The sequence below is a fragment of the Pithys albifrons genome, chromosome Z (genome assembly GCF_047495875.1).
Source record: "Pithys albifrons albifrons isolate INPA30051 chromosome Z, PitAlb_v1, whole genome shotgun sequence".
NCBI lineage: Eukaryota > Metazoa > Chordata > Aves > Passeriformes > Thamnophilidae > Pithys > Pithys albifrons.
This window is the reverse complement of record NC_092497.1, coordinates 18,503,467-18,521,846: the sequence shown is the minus strand read 5'-3', so window position 1 is coordinate 18,521,846 and position 18,380 is coordinate 18,503,467. Positions and strand designations below refer to the sequence as shown.

At 40.9% G+C, this 18,380-nt stretch overlaps 1 protein-coding gene across 3 annotated transcripts in view; it reads right to left on the bottom strand.

Moving 5' to 3' along the window:
- Positions 1-18,380, bottom strand: part of SNX18 (sorting nexin 18) — a 258,941-nt gene that overhangs the window by 225,453 nt on the left and 15,108 nt on the right. The window contains exon 2 of one of the 3 annotated variants that reach the window (XM_071581001.1): positions 13,180-15,529. The exons of the other annotated variants lie outside the window; for them this stretch is intronic. Coding sequence (XP_071437102.1) covers positions 15,276-15,529 — 254 coding nt within the window. The 3' untranslated portion in view covers positions 13,180-15,275. Of the gene's footprint in view, positions 1-13,179; positions 15,530-18,380 lie in introns of those variants that run through there. 3 annotated transcript variants of the gene reach the window in all.

The window sequence follows — 18,380 nt, the reverse complement described above, 5'->3', positions numbered from 1 at the left end:
ATTGCCAATGGTTTAGCGTATGAAAGAAATTTCTGTGACTTATTCAGAAATTATTAAGACTTTGTTTTTTACCAAATTGTCTGATCAGTTTGACTGATCCAGCATTTTTTGGACACTTCACAGCATCAGGTTTCAAGAACTAGAGCTGTGTTTGCTGGCCTTGCCTTGAGGCAGCAACACTGTACCTAATATCAGCCCAGCTCCAGGTGACTCATCAGCTCTGGGCCTGGACAAAAGTCTGGTTCATTTGCAGACCCCTGTAGGGGTCCCCCCATCCCAGGCTCTGCCTCCCAGCCCTAACTATGACATTGTCTGCCACTGGAAGCTGCTGAGCCTGGTGGTCAGGCAGTGGAAGAGCAGTGTCTGTGCCTTGAGATGCCCATCACCGAGTTCATGAGAGGACCGCTAAAATACCCACTCTGTGATTGGCTGATTCTTTTCAACTCTTCTGTTCCTCTTTTAGTTTGAGGAGATAGGACAGTACGTGAAAAAGCTCTTTGAAAGTGCATTGCCTCCACTGGCACCACTAAAGAAAGGGGAACTGCAGGGTTTTCCCAAATTACCCCCACCTCTACTCCTCAGTTCAAATCCTCTATGCATCTTTGTCAAATGCAGAATCCAAGTTTTCAGACAGTTGTTTTTGTGTCTTAATCATCTTTTAAAAATGTTTAAACAATTCAAATTTGAGCTGTACTTACAATTGGCTTAAATTGTTCTTTCATACCAAACATATTTAACAGAGGCTGCATTATTTTACACCACACTGGAATTTCAAATAAGCTTGATTCTCTCTCATGTTATTCCATTGTTTTTGATATATTTTATACATAAGTAATTCATACATACTTAACGTTGCTTACTGTTGTTGAAAAGACCCTTGTAATCAGTAACTTTAAAAAAGGGAATAAAACCTTTATAAAATATTTAAAGGCTGCAGTTTTTTAATTACAACACAATATGTGAAAGGACCTAAAAAAAATCCCACTAAACCAGACTTCTATGTATTTAAATAAACATCAGTCTATTAAAAAATAATAAATCTGATCGTCTCTTTATTCCACCTCAAAAGACTTTGAAACCTTCCTCAAATGCTGCAGCTGCCATAATCATATGCTTCCAAAAAATGAATTCAAGATGGAAAATATAATTTATTACCCCAGAGTAATGTATTATGTGGTGATTCACCTCATCCAAAAGAAGCTGCTTTCTTTGTCATCTTCGTAAGTAGCATTCATTTTCCTGGCATGAGCAGAATTTACAAATTCATACCGATTCTCCCAAGGCTCAGATAGCATCATTAGCATATATTTAGCAGTGGCAGACAGTGAGCAGCAGGTACAAATGGCTGGCTGATGAGCTAACATGCTCTGGGCACTTTTCCAGCTTGTATGAGAAGATTAAAAATAAACTACTTCAAACTCTGCCAGTGGTAAAACAATTAGCTGAAAAGAATGATAAAATGACATAAATATTCAGCCCTGAACAGGAAGTAGTGTTACATTGATGCAATGTTTGGAATTCTAATTAGGACAAGAAATTACAGCCTGAGTGAAAAGATGCTTCAGCACATTATAGTCTTCTTTAAACTTGTGTGTGTGTGTGTGTGTGTGTGTGTGTGTGTGTGTGTGTGTGTGTTATGTGTATGTGTGTGTGTGTGTTGGTTTGTTTGTTCTTTTTTCTTTCTTTCTTTCTTTTTTTTTCAGGGAGGTGTCAGTAATGGAAATGCAGGCATCTGCTGCCTAACAGCAGTGTGGAAAATAAATATTCAACAAATCATATTTGGAAGATCCTACTATCAACAGGAATTGAATATTTTCATTTGAGTGAAAGACCCCACTTTCCTAACATATGTTGAATGGATTCAAGGGCTGAGCAACTGTGCTTATTGGCTGCTTTCTTCCAGCCTGAAAGCAGATATCTGCTGCTGTTGCTTGGTGACACCCATACCAGTAAGCACTGATACAGACACAGAGTTCAATGCCAATAACTAATCCTCTACTCTCTTAAAAAAATGCACATCTTGAAGAAGAAGAGAAAGCAGTCTGTGTTGCAGTCCATGTTTTACCCTAATGCAGCCTTGTTTCCTAATAATCATGATACTCAAAACTTTAGTTAGTGGTTTCTAAAGTACTTATTGCTTGAGGTAGTACAATGCAGAATTACTACATTTAATATGTGAAATAGTGGCTGTTTTCTTGCTATCATACTGTACTTGGCAGTTCTAATAATTACCTGCTAACAAGTATGACACTAATGACTTCAGTTTATATGTCTTTTCTCTGAAGCCTAAAAGATGATTATAAAAAGTCTTGACCAAAGACATACCATGAAAAATGTGAACCGGGAAATTATTAAAAAATTGACACAAGTGTTTGCTCTCTCAGGACTGCGAGTGGGACTAACCTGATCCTATTAAAGTGCATACAACAGGACACGTTATGTATTATAAATATCAAATGAAGGAAAAAAGTCTCTTTTTTTTTCCCGCTGTTTGCTCAGTACAACCACCTGTGAAGACCCACCAGTCACACATGAGGGTCTCTTCAACCATCACACTCAGGAATAACTCAGGACCAAATAGGGCCTCAAAGCAGGGACCTAAAACTCATATCTTGTCTATGGTGTGAAACAGAACATAGCTTTGGAATATGAAGTGGGTAGCATGGAAATGTGACTCAAATCCCACTATGCTCAGTGGCTATCCCAGGTCAACAGTATGTAAAAGCAGCCTCCCTTTAGCCTGCAAGTTCTCAGGCTCTCTTTAAGAACACCTGGGATCCACAAAACAGAATGGGCTTCTGCAGGGCTGCACAGATCACACACAACTCTGACATGTCATGGTTCAAGTTGTCTTTGTTCACTGGGTGCTTCCTGAGAAGAAAGAAGTCTTGCCACCTAGTCACTTATTTTTTTCCAGAGTAATCCTGCCTTCAATTTAAATCCAAGGAATGCACCCTGAGTGAGTTTGCTGACGATACAAAACTGGAGGGAGTGGCTGATGCACCTGAAGGCTATGCTGCTATTCGGTGGGACCTTGATAGGCTGAAGAGTGGGCAGAGAGAAACCTAATGAGGTTCAACAGGGGCAACTGTAGGGTCCTGCATCTGGGGAGGGATAAACCCAAGAACCAGCATGGGCTGAGAACTGACCTACTAGAGAGCAGCTCTGCTGAGAAGAACTTGAGTCTTGGTGTGTAAGAGGTTAACCATAAGTCAGTAGTGCCCTTGTGGCCGGGATGGCCAATGGTGTCCTGGGGTACATCAGGAAGAGTGTGGCCAGCAGGTCGAGGGTCATGATCCTGCCACTCTACTAGTGGCACAATGGGGCCTCATCTGGAGTGCTGTGTCCAGTTTTGGGCTCCTCAGTACAGCAAGGACAAGGAGCTACTTGAGAGGGTCCAGTCAAAGGTGGAAAGATGATGAGGAGAAATGGCAGGAGCTGGGCCTGTTTAGTCTAGAGAAGACTGAGAGGGCATTTCATTAATGTGTATAAATATCTCAAAGGTGGGTGCCAAGAGGATGGTGCCAGACTCTTTTTTGGTGGTGCCCAGTGACAGGACAAGGAGAAATGGCCACAAACTAAACCACAGTGAGTTTCACATAAATATGAGGGTGGCAGAGCACTGAAACAGGCTGCCCAGGGAGGTCATGGAGTCTGCTCCTCTGGAGACTTTCAGAACCAACCTGAACATATTCCTGTGTAACCTGCTCTAGGTGACCCTGCTAGGCAGGGTGGGTGGAGTAGATGAACTCCAGAGACCCCTTCCAACCCTATTGATTCTGTGATTCTGTGAAAGACAGTTTTAAACAAAACAAACAACCAGTATTTGCAGCTGAGTCTATGTTCAAATGTACCTTGCATTCTGAATTCCGAGAGAGAGGCTCTTGGCTCAGTTAGTAAGTCTTGGGTCTCAAACTCAGCATGTCAGGCTTCAGACTTAGCCCTCTGGTGCCTTGAACTCTCCTCCCTGAGGAAAGTCTGCAGAGTCAATTGGAAAACTGAACCCAGCTAAAGGTTTGAGTGTGTGATGCCATGAGTGACCCCAGCAAAACAGGACTCTGAGCCAAGTTAGTATGGGATAAGATAAAAATTGAAAGTCCTTTAATATCAGGTCTATGGCCCACAGGAATATATATCGACACACCGCTGGGCAAGTTCTAATTTCCATGGCTTTTATAATACGATCTATCCAATCATTACTTTACACATCTCCCAGTCCAGCCCCGGTTCCATCCCTGTTCCACTCCTTCAGGATTTGGCTCTGGGGTCGGTGAGACCTCCTCTTCATCAGCCCCCCTCTTCCTTGGCACACATAGGGCTCTTGGAGGTTTTCCAGTGTTCTTAGACCCAAGGTGGCTTATGTTTCTGCCTCATTCTGTAGCCCTTTTGATATTCTTCAGCTTTCTGCCTTGGAAACAAGACTAAATAATTAAAAGAACTTGAGCTACTGATAAATGGCAGAGGTTAGGATACATAAACAGTGAACTTAAGCTGCTAGAAATATTAGCACACTACATTTGCTTTTTTACTACAGTTACAAGTACTTCTAAAATCTATAAAAATGAAAAAATCAAAACCCCCATGGGCATCAGTGTCAGGATTCACTTTTCAGGCACTGAAATGCTCTTCAATCTAGACTTTGTTCTCCTTCAGATTGCCTCCAGCACAACCATCACAACTCTAAGAAACTTGGGCAGAGAAATGTCCAGTTAATCTGTGCTGGTGAATTTTAAATGCACCTTAGGCAAGGAGATGCTTGACCCTAGGAAGATATGAACAGCTTTGAGGGAGGTGCAAAGTGCATCTGCAGCAGCCACAAGAACACAAACCTGAAAATGTAGGTGGTTATGGAATTAGGCACTTCTAGGATTGAGCAGTGGTTGATGAAGGTATTTTAAGTATACTATTGGGGAATTAGATACCTAAGTGCCTCCTTGAATGTAGTCCCAAACATTCTTATTCGGCAGCTCATCACAGCAATCTGTATATTGGCTTCACTACACTCTGGGACATTCCTCTGCTCTGGGCTGCTTAGTGTTCATCAGGACCCTGAGATAGGAGAAAAAAACCCCAGCCAGATTATCTCCCTTCTTACTGAGAGAGATAAGGTTCTTCTCGTTGTCAGACTACATTCAAATTGCAAACATTTGAGCAGGAATTAAAAATGAGCCAGAATGAGTTCAAATTAGCCATTGAAACAGTATTTCAATGACAGCTAATCACAAAAGACGAAAAAGTATCTGACAGGTAAAATCTTGACAAAGGTTTTCATGAATGTTTAATGCAAGTTCTAAGAATGCAGACAGCCAAACTGGAGTAAAGAGTGAATGTAGAAAGTATACATGTATAGTAAATTGATAAAAAAATAGCTTTGTTTCAGACAGAACATGCCTGATGCACCAATAATAAGGAAAAGTTGAGTCACCCCTACCCACAAACATGTAGATAACATTGCCAATTGCTACAGATCACAGAGCCTCCATGACAATTCTACCGGCCCATTTTTGCCTCCAGGCAGCAGGGAGCAAGGCGGTGATTGGCCTGTGGGAATGCAGTTCAGCAGAGGGTTGTTAGCAGAAGGATGGCATGGTATTGTGTGAAGGGCAGAAGGCATGTCATGCCTCACACAGGAGACAGTGCTGAGGACCACGAAGCTTGAAGACCACATAACTTACATTTTTTTCTTGCCCTGCCTTTTCTGGTTTGGGGGTTCCTGCAGATTTGCAGCTACAGCTCCTACTGGCAATCTGACCTGGACTAGAGCAATGTTAGCCTCTAATCCCAGTTTAGAAAAGATGTTAAAGAGAAAAATTGTTCAGATTTTGTATACACCCCAGAATATATAGCAAATTATTTGGAGGCTTTTCTGAGCAGAAATTTTCGGACTAGTTTTCCTGTGTCAGCTACAGGTGGGAATTCAGGTTATTAGAGCCAAGTAACTCCCTATGCAAGCACTGGGCATTCTTGTTCAGAATTGAACTTCATTTGTTTTGCTTTAATTCATTATCTGTGCAAATAAAGCCAAATAGAAAAAGTATGAATTCTGAATGAGCACATGAACGTAAGGCTTTAGCACAGTTTAGCTAATCTCCTTTATATCTAATTTAAACAAAATTCTCTGAATCTCCAAGTAGACAACTGTTTAAGGCCTATGAGGAATGCAGATTATGTAAACCTAGCTTAAGGTGCCTGGCTTACAGAGAGAACCTCTGCATCAGGTGACTTGGCTCTCTGCACAGTTCACATATTTCCCAGGGAGAGAAGCAAATGCACATACAGAAGTGAATGAATGAACACTGGGTTCATGAGCACACAACCCCCTTGAGAGCCTATGTTCTTCCTGCACAGCCTCAGATAAGCCTTTTAAAACCTGGGGACTCACATCCCAAAGTCCTCTTTGGCAGGTGGGCACCTCCGGTGTGTGCACTTAAAGAACAAGGTAATGCTAAGCTCTGACTGATGCCAATGTGAATGTCACACATCCTGGCTACCAGGGAAGTAGGTTCACCCATGTGGAGGGGAATCTCATCTCCTTCAGCCTCAGAGGTTCAGGCACCTATATTTCAGGAACAAACATCTGTGATTAGAGCGAGCTAGGGCTCCTTTCCTCTTTATCTCTGAGTGCATGAGAATGCAAGAGAGGTTGTGAGGTGATCGTGAAGCCCTTTGACCATCTCCTCAGAGAGGTTCTTCTTCTCAGGGCTGCGCCTGTATTTTAGAAAAGCAATAATGATTTTAAAGGGAAAACAATCACAGCTGCCTTCTGTAGGGTACTTCATCCTTTGGTCACTCATGATTTCCAAATAGTCCAGAGGTAAACCTGCAGCATTCTTTAGCTTCCCTCTCTGGCTATCAACACACAGCTCTCCCACTATGTGAGGAAAGAGACAATTACTTCCCCCTTGCTTCTTCTGATCCTCTGCCCTAACAAGTTCCAGACAGGCTTTTCTTACTTTTTTTACCGCACTGCTACACTGAGCAATGCTCCAAGGTGCAGAGTCTGCCCTTTATCCAGTTAGTACTGTGAGCAGTTAAAGTTCTTTCCTCCCCACGGCCAGGCATGGTGATGCATATTGCTCAAGTCCTTCAATCAAACGCATTCCTTAACTGTGGCTCAAAGCGTGAGCAGTAAGTTCTTGCTCTAAGGCGTGCTGCCTCCTTGCTGCACCTGCTGTGGGGGTACAGATGGCTGAGCCAGCAAACTTACCATGTGACTGTGAGACTCAGGTGTCATTGCTGACAACCACCCGGAGGACAAGACAGGCAGAATGGGACAAGAGCTCCAGGTGCTCACCACTGCAGATGATGCATTGGCCACATTTTCATTCAGGGTTTAACATGTATCATCACAACTTCAGTTTTGCACCTGACTTTCACAACAGTCAACATTCAGCTTAAAGGTGCCCTGCCACGCTGTTTACTTTAAAGCAGAAATCTAGCTGCCTTTCAGCTCACAGATTGTGAATGGATGTTGGTTATGAAACAGCCCAAGCTGCCTCAGAGTAACAGCCTATGCTTATTCACAACTGAGTTGCAGGGAGATAGTGGGAAGGAAAAGAAAACGTATATGTTAAATTTTCAAAATTTAGACTCTGCTGGAGAAAGTAATTGAGCTTGAGAAGGCAGGCTTTTCTTACCATCTAGCAATTCTTCATTAGCACATTCAGTCTTGTTTGCCTGAATCTATTGTACAGATGGTGTTTCTATGCAGCAGCTACCCCACTCTGGTACCCCACTCTGACACCAGGGACCCTCCCTTTGGTACAGTTGGCTTCACAGATCTTGAACAATGATGCAAGAACACATAACAAGTTCTGAAAAACTCTTCCTATTTTTCTTACAATTACATGAAGTGAAATCTACCCATAACGGATAAGCACTGCCACAGATTTGACAATGCAATTGAATCAACAGCATGGTCCTAACTTTCTTCAGTTTACGAACTGGTGTAGCCATCTTGGCTGCAGCATTTCCCTGAGCAAAGCAAAATGAAAAATATCAAATGTGGCAGGACCCTGCCAGGACAACACTGGGGCACTCTGAGAATTCTCATTTTGTAAATGATGTTTTGCAACATTGCTTGTGAGTTTGCAACTAGACCAGCAATTGCCTGAGAAGCTGAACAGCTGTTTGTGGCTCTTCCCCCTAGTCACTTAGAAGTGTTGGAATGGAGGTGATGGGTTTGGCAGCCCCCTGAAAGACAGGGAGCCAGCCCTCAAGGGTCTCTCAAGCACAGAGGAGGAACTGAATGTCTCCTACAACTCTTATCTGAGGGCTAGAGACTAAAGGGAAGAAGGATATTCTTTTAGTATTATTACACTACTTTAATTTTTCACTACCTTTTAATAATTAAAAAACTGACTCTTGCTTTTTTTTACAAAAGGAAGATCTTAAAAAATAGCATGGGGTGTTTCAGTACCAACTGTGAGAAATACAGTAGTTTTAAATGATTACAAATAAGACTTATTCACCTGGCTCTTTAACTTTTTGTGTATTTGTTATGTTACTCCTGTGCGGCACTAATTCATCCATAAAAAATAGTTCTTAATGTCAATTATAAGGATCAAAGAGAGAAAGATGGAATTAAAAATTCCTGATTTTATCTTCTCACAGAATATTTTCATGCTCCTTGGAAATGTCTTTTAAAACTAAAAGCAGTAAAATCCTGTTCCTTCAATTCTTCATTTCAAATGATAATGTCATATATTAAGTTTTATTAAAACTACAGGATAGAGTTTTTTGACAGGCAACTTCAAAATTATGTTAGGTTGAACTGTAAATGAGCACGGGAGGGGAATACTCTGGGCTGAATGCTACTGGATTGATGGAGGGATGTAATTTCGCCTTGCAGAGCATGATATTCTTCCCAGTGGAATCAAGGAAAAAAATCCCCCTTGATTTCAAAGTGAAACCAAATTACCTGCGTAGTTTTAAGTGGAGTTGTCAAGTGGCAAGTCTGTCAGTCAGTCAGTACAGGAGGTGCCTTTCAACTTTAGAAAATTAAGAGTTTTACTGCATCTAAAAGTAATTTGTATTTAAATTAACTCACGACATGCCTGAGCTCTGTTGCCAACTGCACTGTGTTACACTGAGAAATTACTGAATTACAAAAGCCACATCTCAAACCTTAGGAAATGCCAGAAGTAAGCTAACCTGTTGACTAACTCAGCTTTCCTGAGAATATGTATCAAAAATGTCCTCCAATGACAAGATCACGTAAGATTTTTCTGAGAAGACCTTTCTCTTTCTAATCACTGAATGAACATTATGTAACTGAGATTCCCCAAGTGGCTTATTTTCCCTCACTCCTCTACACGTGGCCCCATCCCCATGATTTTCTAAACAATATTCTCACCTCATTCTGAAGGTTAAGTATTAATTTCTTTAGGAGAGTTTGAGGAATTTTTTTTTAATAAATCAACATCTGAAACTAAGTGTTTCAAGGAGTTTATATTTGCAATATTCCAGCATTGTAAGCTGGGTTTACTATTCTCCCTTTGCATCTGATAGGGTACAAGTGTCCCCTAATTTGTGCTGATCTCCCTAAAGAAATGAATACCTGACTATTTTTTTCCAGAGAACTTTGCATTTTGAAGCATTTCTTCTATTCAAAGCAGAATTTCCATCGCCACTGGTGAAAATTTTGAATGCCCAGCGCTGTATTCAGAGTATGTCCTGGGTTTAAACTCAAGCCTACACAAAATGGAGAGCACATAAATTATTAATTTTATGTGGCTTACATTGCACAGACACTTAGGTAGAGGCCAGGACAGAGTCGAATTCTCTGAGCACCACTCCCCAGAATGACGGAAACCTGTACTTGATCTTCACTCTGCCTCTCCTTCTCACTGTGCAGCATACAACTGATGCTGCAAAAGAAGTAAGGATTATGTAGACAACACCCTCTCTAAAAGGCCTTAGTCGACTAGGAGAATGCAGTATATCATGTGAACTGAATGAGGAAGGAAAGTAGTAGAAAAGGATTTTAGACCATGTATCATGATGGACCTTGGTATAGCAGTTACTCTGGCAATTTTAATTCTTATTTTTTAAATGTTTCCAATTTTATTCTGTATATCGATCTTAGTATTCTTTAATACAGTTGTGAGGGGGGTTTTTTTTGTTTGTTTGTTTTAATTTAATATACGAAATTTCTTAAATGGATCTTCTCTTCTCTTCCCAAGAAAAAAACATACAATAGAACACATAAAGTCATACCAACATTCACTGTGCTGCCTGACAGAGCCTGTATCTCATTCAGCACCAAAATCTACAGTTCATCAAGTTTTCAACTGCCATGAGACCTTTGACCATTGAGCAAAGAAAGCAACTTCTAATGATGAAAAGAAAATGTTACTGTCCTCACCACCAGAAGAATAAAAGTTACCCATTTTGTGCCTGCTCATTAGGGCTATTTAGTAATAGCAAAATGACACAGATGTTTGGAAGCAAGGTACAATTAGGGACTGGAGAAACAGGCTTCTGTAGTCACAAGGCCTAACCATTTTCTGATATTTTGTGTTCCTCTCCAGCCATCTCTGATATCCACCTTGTTGAAGCTGCCAGGCATATCAAACTACTGTTCCAGACTGCTGCTCCTCTCCTCCCATGGCCTGGCTTAAAGACCTGCCATGTCAGGACCTACCAACTGCTTCTTTGCTCAGCTTCTGGTCTGAGAGGTTAAGTCCCGTCTGAATGAAGGGAAAAACATTTCAAGAGAAAGTCATCTTCTGCTGACAGATGTTAGAATCAAGTTTGCCTGGAGCAAAGGGGAGTTACAGAAAATCTGTCAAACTTGAGCACAGGAGGGCCTGGAGAAACTTTAGTTTAACTTAGAAATATTTGGACCAATTTTCACAGGCAATGCAGAAAGCATATCTAAGTCTGCCACACTTCAAATTGTCTTTCAAAGAATGAAAGAACTAAAGATTTCCAGCCAAATTGTTTAGAAAATTTAAGAAGAAAAAATCCCTCTTTTATAATTTCCTTCTAAGAAGTAGTTGAATAATTTTCATTCAAGCTTCCTACAAGAATTCAGGCTGGAGTAGACAACCAGCATGGAAGATGTTAGTGGAAATAGTAAGTCTGGCAAAATAATAAGATACTGCAAACAGGCTCTTATAATTCACCAAAAGGTATCTGTATCTCACAAAGCAATGCAGGTATTTTCAGTGTAGGCAGCTGATTAATATTTTCTAAAAACATACCAATTTTATTCACAACATATTCTTCCTTTTTTTTCCCTTCAGGTTTTGTTGGTGCTTGTCTTGAATGTTTGATCACCACAAAATTCATCTATAGATCTCTGTAAGTTGGGTCTTAAAACACTTCTAAATCAAGTGTGCCATACAACTGGACCCTGAAACAGGCAGAGAGAATGTAGAAAACATGCACAAATTATAAATAGAGGACACTGTCTTCTGCAAGTATAACAAAACAAAAGGGCTAGGAATCGAACTGATCTAATCACTTTAGCATATTGCTAATTTGTAAATATAAACATATAAACCCTACAATTTGAACAGAAACATTATTCATACTTCACTCGCTGGTGATTCTCATACATTCCTCTGATGGGTACATTCCACAGCCCTTTAACAGAAACCAATACCTCAGTGGATCTTCCTGCATCTATCAATTCAATCTCTCCAACCCACAACAAGTATACTGGGTACTCACAAATTATCAATGCAAAAATTGTGAAGCATCAAAAACAAATTACATGAATTGGACACAACAATGGCATTTAACATTATGCTACAGAGCAAGTATGCTTTCTCCCGTATTTATTTATTTAAATTCTGTTAGATTTCCTTTGGTGCTTCCAAAGTCCCACAAAATATCCTTCCTATAACTGTACAGTACATTTGGATCTCAGACTACACCACTCCATAGTCAATCAGTCAGTCACCAGGGGTCAATGTCATACCTGTTCCAAATAAAATGAAGACTGTAGTTCTTATATACCACAGTAAGCTTTAATGGAATTCAGCTCCCTACATCATAAAATCATTGAATATGCTGAGTTGGAAGGGACCCAACAGGATCTTTGACTCCACTTCCTGGTCGTGCCCAGGACACCCCAAGAATCACAGCATATGTTCAAGAGCATTGTTCTTGAACTCAAACAGGCTTTGTGCTGTGACCGCTTTCCTGGGGAGCCTGTTCCAGTGCTTTTTATATGAAAAACCTTTTGCTAATACCTAACTTAAATCTCCGCTGATTCAGCTTCATGCCATTCCCTTGGGTCCTGTCACTGGTCACAAGAGTGAAGAGATCAGTGCCTGTCCCTCCTCTTCCCCTCACAAAGAAGTTGCAACTGCAATGAGGTCTCCCCTCAATCTCTTCTCCAGGCTGAACAGGCCAAGTGCCCTCAGCCACTCCTCATACGGCTTCCTCTCAAGGCCCTTCACCATCTTCGATGCCCTCCTTTCCATACTCTCTAACAGCTTCATATCTTATATTGTGGTGCCCAAAACTGCACAGAATATTCCAGGTGAGGCCGCTCCATTGCAGAGCAGAGCGGGACAATCCCCTCCCTTGACAGGCTGGTGATGTTGTGTCTGATGGCCCCAGGACATTGTTGGCCTTCCAGGCTACCAGGGCACTGCTAACTCATATTCAACTTGCCATCCACCAGACCTCCAGGTCCCTTTCCACAGCACTGCTCTCCAGCCTCTCATTCCCCAGTCTAATCGCACAACCAGGGTTGCCCCATCCCAGGTGCATGATCTGGCAGTTTCCTTTGTTGAACTTCACGTGGTTGGTGATTGACCCTCTCTCTGATTCATCCATGGCTTTCCGTGGGGCTCCTCTTCCTTTAAGGGAGTCAACAGCTACTCCCAATTGAGTATCACAGTCAAACTTACTTAGTATTCCTTTGACTCCTGAGTCCAGGTGGTTTATGAAGACACTGAAGAGACCTGGGCCTATGACGGAGCCCTATGGAACCACACTGGTGGCTGGTTGCCAGCCTGATGTAATCTCATTTACTATATCCCTTTGTACCCCACCTATCAGTCAGTTTAACTCAACTCTAAAATGAGTAAGGAAAAGAGGACGATGATAATATTGGTATAGATCTGAACCTTTCTGAATTCCGCAACAATTCCGATCCAGGATACACCAAATTTAACCACTTTTACTCTGCTCAAAAAATTCACAAACGAGAAAGGAAGGTGAAGGCCATGACAGTTTATTAGGGAAAACTGTACCTGTCTGATAATGTTGTATGAATACATATCACAGCTTAATTTTCTCCTGGACATGTACATGTCATTAATACTAACCACCTAAAATACTTCAACTGAACCAAGATCAATTTGTGAGCAGGTCTCAATACCTCCTTTAGAATCAATCTGATTGTAATCTGATCTAATTACTGTAAAAACATTTAATGTCTGGCTTAAGCAAACATAAGCTGTGCAACTCAACTCAAACATAGCTCACCACCATGTCATATAACTGAACAACATATGGGGGGGGAAGCAGGAGTTCTGCTGGGAACAGCTGTTAGGGGAAGTGGTGAGTTTTCAGTGTAGAATGAGATACCATGAGGAAGGTAAAGAGCAAGTTAGCCCTATGACTATGGTCCTTATTTTATGGTCAACCTTGTTTGCAGCACTGTTTCAATAGGCTGGAAATGGAATCTTTCCTCACTGATTGTCCTTTCTTTTACAAATACTGACTTTCCCCCTCCTCATTATTCTGTATTTTACTGCTTTCTGTATGTACTACAAGCACTGCCAAACACAACTTCCACAAAAGAGCCATCTGCAAACATTTGTGGATGAATCTGAGAACCAAAACTACATTCTTAGATCTGTTCCTCTGAAACAGAGGTATGGGGTTAAACTACGGAAACTCACATGATTGAGTGAAAGATCTGCCCATTTCTGCTGCATAGGTGAGGAATGATTTGTGCTTAAATGTAACTGTTGCTTTATTTCCTTTTCCAGGCTTTCATTTGTTTAAGCCATCTTTGATTAAATCAATTTAAAACAAAAAAGTAAACATTTTGCTTCCTTGAAACATTTTGTTATTTTTGTTTAGGAGAAAGAAGATAGGATAAATAAAAAACTCCTTTCATACTGACCTTTAAGAAGGAAACCAATAGGTAAGAAATACAAACTTCAGACTTAATTCAAGCAAAATAAGCCATAAAACTCTTTAAAAGATAGTGTTTACATATATATATAAATGCACCCTGCTTGTCAAAATATTTATACAAAAATTAAGACAATTGTTAATTTTTGAGTGTTACAAACATAAAAATGCCACCTGTTTCCAAGTCAGTTCAGCCAAGTCTTATTTCAGATCATTTATGTTACTGAACATCCCTGAAAACTTCTAACTTAGTAAACTAACAAATCACAGTGGAGTTTCAACTCAGACAGCTGGCAATGTAGATGCAAGTCTGAAGTTAAACTGATCAGCAACTGAACAATGAGCAAATCACTTAAAACTTAAAAAAATGTTGCAGCCACATAGCCTGCAATAATATCCCCTTAATATATGTAATTTTTATTAAGCTAGCTCTTCAAATTTTCACTCACAGTAATGCTGTATATGTGCTTAACATCCTAGTACATGTAACAAGTAGTCTCCATTTTCAGGGAAAATGTGAATAAATGTAAGTTCTCCCTTTTGAGCCAACACTTGTCATAAGACAGTACTTGCTATGCAAACTGGATGGCAGCTGATTTTTTTCCAGTCAGTGTGAGGTTTCATAATCAGTTCCTGTCATAGGCATCAACCCTTCATTCACTTGATCATAAAAATGTGACTTACTAGAAAAGGAAAAATAGAGTCTAAAGGCACAGAATTACATAGCTGCTCTAGTAGGAGTCTGTAAACAGAGAATTGTTTGAATTTAGGAAATCCAAATCTAGGAAAGTAAAAAGGCATCTGAAGCAGGCTTTTATCTAGCCGACTTCCTCAAAGACCCAAAGGGTTTTGAGGTCTACAAAGTATGCACTAAAATACCATATTTCAAATAGCAATAAGGCAAATAGTATACTTATTATTCAAAAGAAGTTACAATGGTAGTGTAGGCATACACAGTATAACTTAGTTACAATGCGTGGTACTGTTTCTACTACATAGCCCTATAACTGTTTCCATTTCTAAATAATCGCAGAGTAAACCGGGTTCCAGATGAACACAAACCCATCCTTGTACCGCCATCTACCACTGGCAACAGCTCTTCAGCAGCGTCTGCTCTGCTGCCTGGATCATGTCCATGCCCAGGGAAGTACACAAATCAGAGACTAAAACTAAACACTGTCATACTTATGAAGAGCTTCTTCTAGCTTTTGTGTCACTTTTTGAAAAAAGAGTATTTGCTGTTGCAAGAAATGCTGCATCTGTGATTTAAAGTCCCTCACGCGAATTTTGTGGAAATGATTAATTTCTGCGAGGGTTGCAAAAGAAATAATGTTACACCGTTCTTGAATGCCCTCAGCTTTTTGGAGCTCCATCTTCCCCTCTTCCACATGCCGCTTACTCTCCTTTACTTTGGTAAGGGCTCCTGTGTAAAGAACAAAATGAAATAGTTGAACTGTGAGAACCACATAGACTCAACTAAACTTTAACAAGTAATTTAATAATAACAAGGATTTGTATAAGGCTTACTCTCAATGTGTACATATGTATGAATGAAAAGGAATAAAATAAAACTTTTCCATGTAAGAAAAATCACAGACCAGCGAATCATGTTTAAAAAATAAAATACAACAGGTTTTAAGGCTCAAGCCTGTGAAAGTTAGTAAAACACACCTATTTTACAACCTTAAAAATCAGATAGTGTCCTTCAGAGAATAATTTCTAAATATACCAGTGAAATATAAGTGAAAGCAACAGAAAACTCATCAGATCAATTTAAGCCCAAATAAAACCCAGAAAAATAACCTCATTAAGAAACCGGACTTTGTGAAATACCACTTTTCCTAAACTTTGTGAAATGTCAAAAGCAGATCTTAATACATAGAATCTGACAATACACATTGAAGGTTGTTCACTACAGATACTCTAAAATGAATTATTGACTACTAGAGAATCTAAAAGTTTATTTCAAAGTCAGAGATGCCCAGGTAGACCTACACAGTGTTGCAAAAGCTAGCAGAGAAAAACAGATTTAAGGAACTGACAGTCCTCCTTCTCCAAACAGCTAATTAAAGCACATACTATAAAAGCAAAGTATCACCCAAAACAGATCTACCCAAAGCAGACTCATAAAATGACAGAATATCAAGATATGTCTTAAGACATTCATATTCTTGTACTCAATTTCCCACAGAGCAACTTATTTGCCTTAAAGATTACATACACATTTTATTTATATAACTAAAACAAATCAGAGCAGTACAGCTGTTATCTTCTCACTAGATGCTTGTTCTTCCATGTAGTTGTAATTTCTTAACTCTCTTTTCAGTTACACTTCTTGCATGTGACTACAGTCCATGGACAGGGCTCCCTTCTTGCTTTGAAGAAGTGCTCTTCTGTACCCTCTGGAGAGACACTTGCTAGTAAGCTAACAGAGAAACCTCTCTGCCTATAAATTCCAGAGGGACAACCTCCACTCTGTCTGCTGAGGGAGCAGGTTTGTCCTCTTTTCAGCCTGAACTCACACATGGCAAACTCAATTGAACAGTGAAAACACAGTCCGTGAGCAGTAATGATAACTTCTGTCCTTGTCTTCCTCTGCCTGTTCGAAAATCATTTTGAAAGTGCCCCCTGCCAGCACCCTGACACATCCCTGCAATTCAGATCCAGAGCATTACTGTCTGTGCATGGATGGGTCTGGGTTTGCTGCACACACAGCAGGGTGGGAGTTGGCTGAGGAGCACTGTTGCTTGTTACACTTCGTTCAGGTGCTCCTCACATTCCCCTGGCTGCTGTGGCTCATTCCCTCCTCAGCTTCAACCTCTCAGCAGGCAGACACGCAGAATGGAGAGTTATGGTACACTCTTACCAGAAGTAAGTTAAAATAACAGATGATTTCACAGCCTTAGGTAAAAAAGGGTTGTTGCATTTGTGAAACTGAATGGGAGTTACATCTTGCATTATGTGTATGGCCAGACTTGTCGAAGGCAGATTTGGGAAGGGCTCTCCCCATGTGGGTGTGCCCTTCCAGCCTGTGCAGCGGATTTTTTAGGTGAGGCACAGCATGTGCAGAACTGGCCCCGCCGTTTAAGTCCTGAGGTCCATCTGCCACAGCCGAGCGAGCTTGGACAGTGACAGGGAAGTCCTTGGGACTGTCACAGCACCCGGTACTAACTGGGGCTGACCCTGCTGAGCAACCGAGATCTGACAGGATGGGATGGCAGGGAGCCATTGAACTGCTAGGGGATGGTCCCCACTGAGACTGGAACTCAGATCCTTGGGATTCAGAGTCCAGAGTGCTCTCCTTTATGCCACAGAATCACCCTTTTTGTCTTACATTATAATTATCAAAAAAAAAAAAAATCCACTGCACAGGCTGGAAGGGCACACCTACGTGGGGAGAGCTCTTCTCAAATCTGCGTTCATGAAGTTTGGCCATACATACATACATAATAAAATGTGGAATGCCGAAAATCACAGAAGCCTGCATTGCTTTTCTCCATTCAACTTCTAACAACAACTTCTTCACTGCTGAGGGAGAGGGGGAGAGGGGTAGAATGCTTTTAATTGCTCCGTTGTGAGCATAACAAATTCCCCTATGGCAGAAAGGCCATATGAACGATTTTCCTTTTCATTTTGACCTGTGGCAGGGAGGTTTTTAATAAGATAAGCACAGACCATAGGCTGCATCGCATATTTGAGTGACAGAGGCCACATGCTGAACGTGGTGTGCCAGAGAACTGACTGAAGGCCGAGGGCAATGTCTGTCTCTGGAGGCTGCAAGGTGGTGGCAGGTTCCACACCTTCCTGGCGCCCCTGGCATGCCAGTATGGTGGCTGAAAGTTTGGCACTGGCTGCTTCAGCTGAGTGACTTCATCATCTTCAGCCTGGCCCAAAAAGCATCACCGAAAAACTTTCCATATGCAGTGGTGCCGTGCCAGAAGATCTGTATTTTGTCCTCTCAGGAGCGAGGAATCTGTTAGGCCATGATCTGAAAAAAATTTAATCCCTTCTGCAAAAAGAATGCTTCTTTTAACAAACTTAACCAGGCTTAGCAAAAAATTCTTCTGTGCTCTGTGGGCACGACAGGAATTCATGCACAGCTGTGAAAAACTGAAATTTGGGACTTACTGGAAGCCAGATGGAGCTAGTTAATAAACATGACAACTTTCCAGTTGTGATGTGGGAAACAGCTTTAGATGTTATTTCTGGAATGACCAAACTGGAAGAAAAATACTGAAATTCACAGCATCATCACCTGAAAGCATAATTCAGTT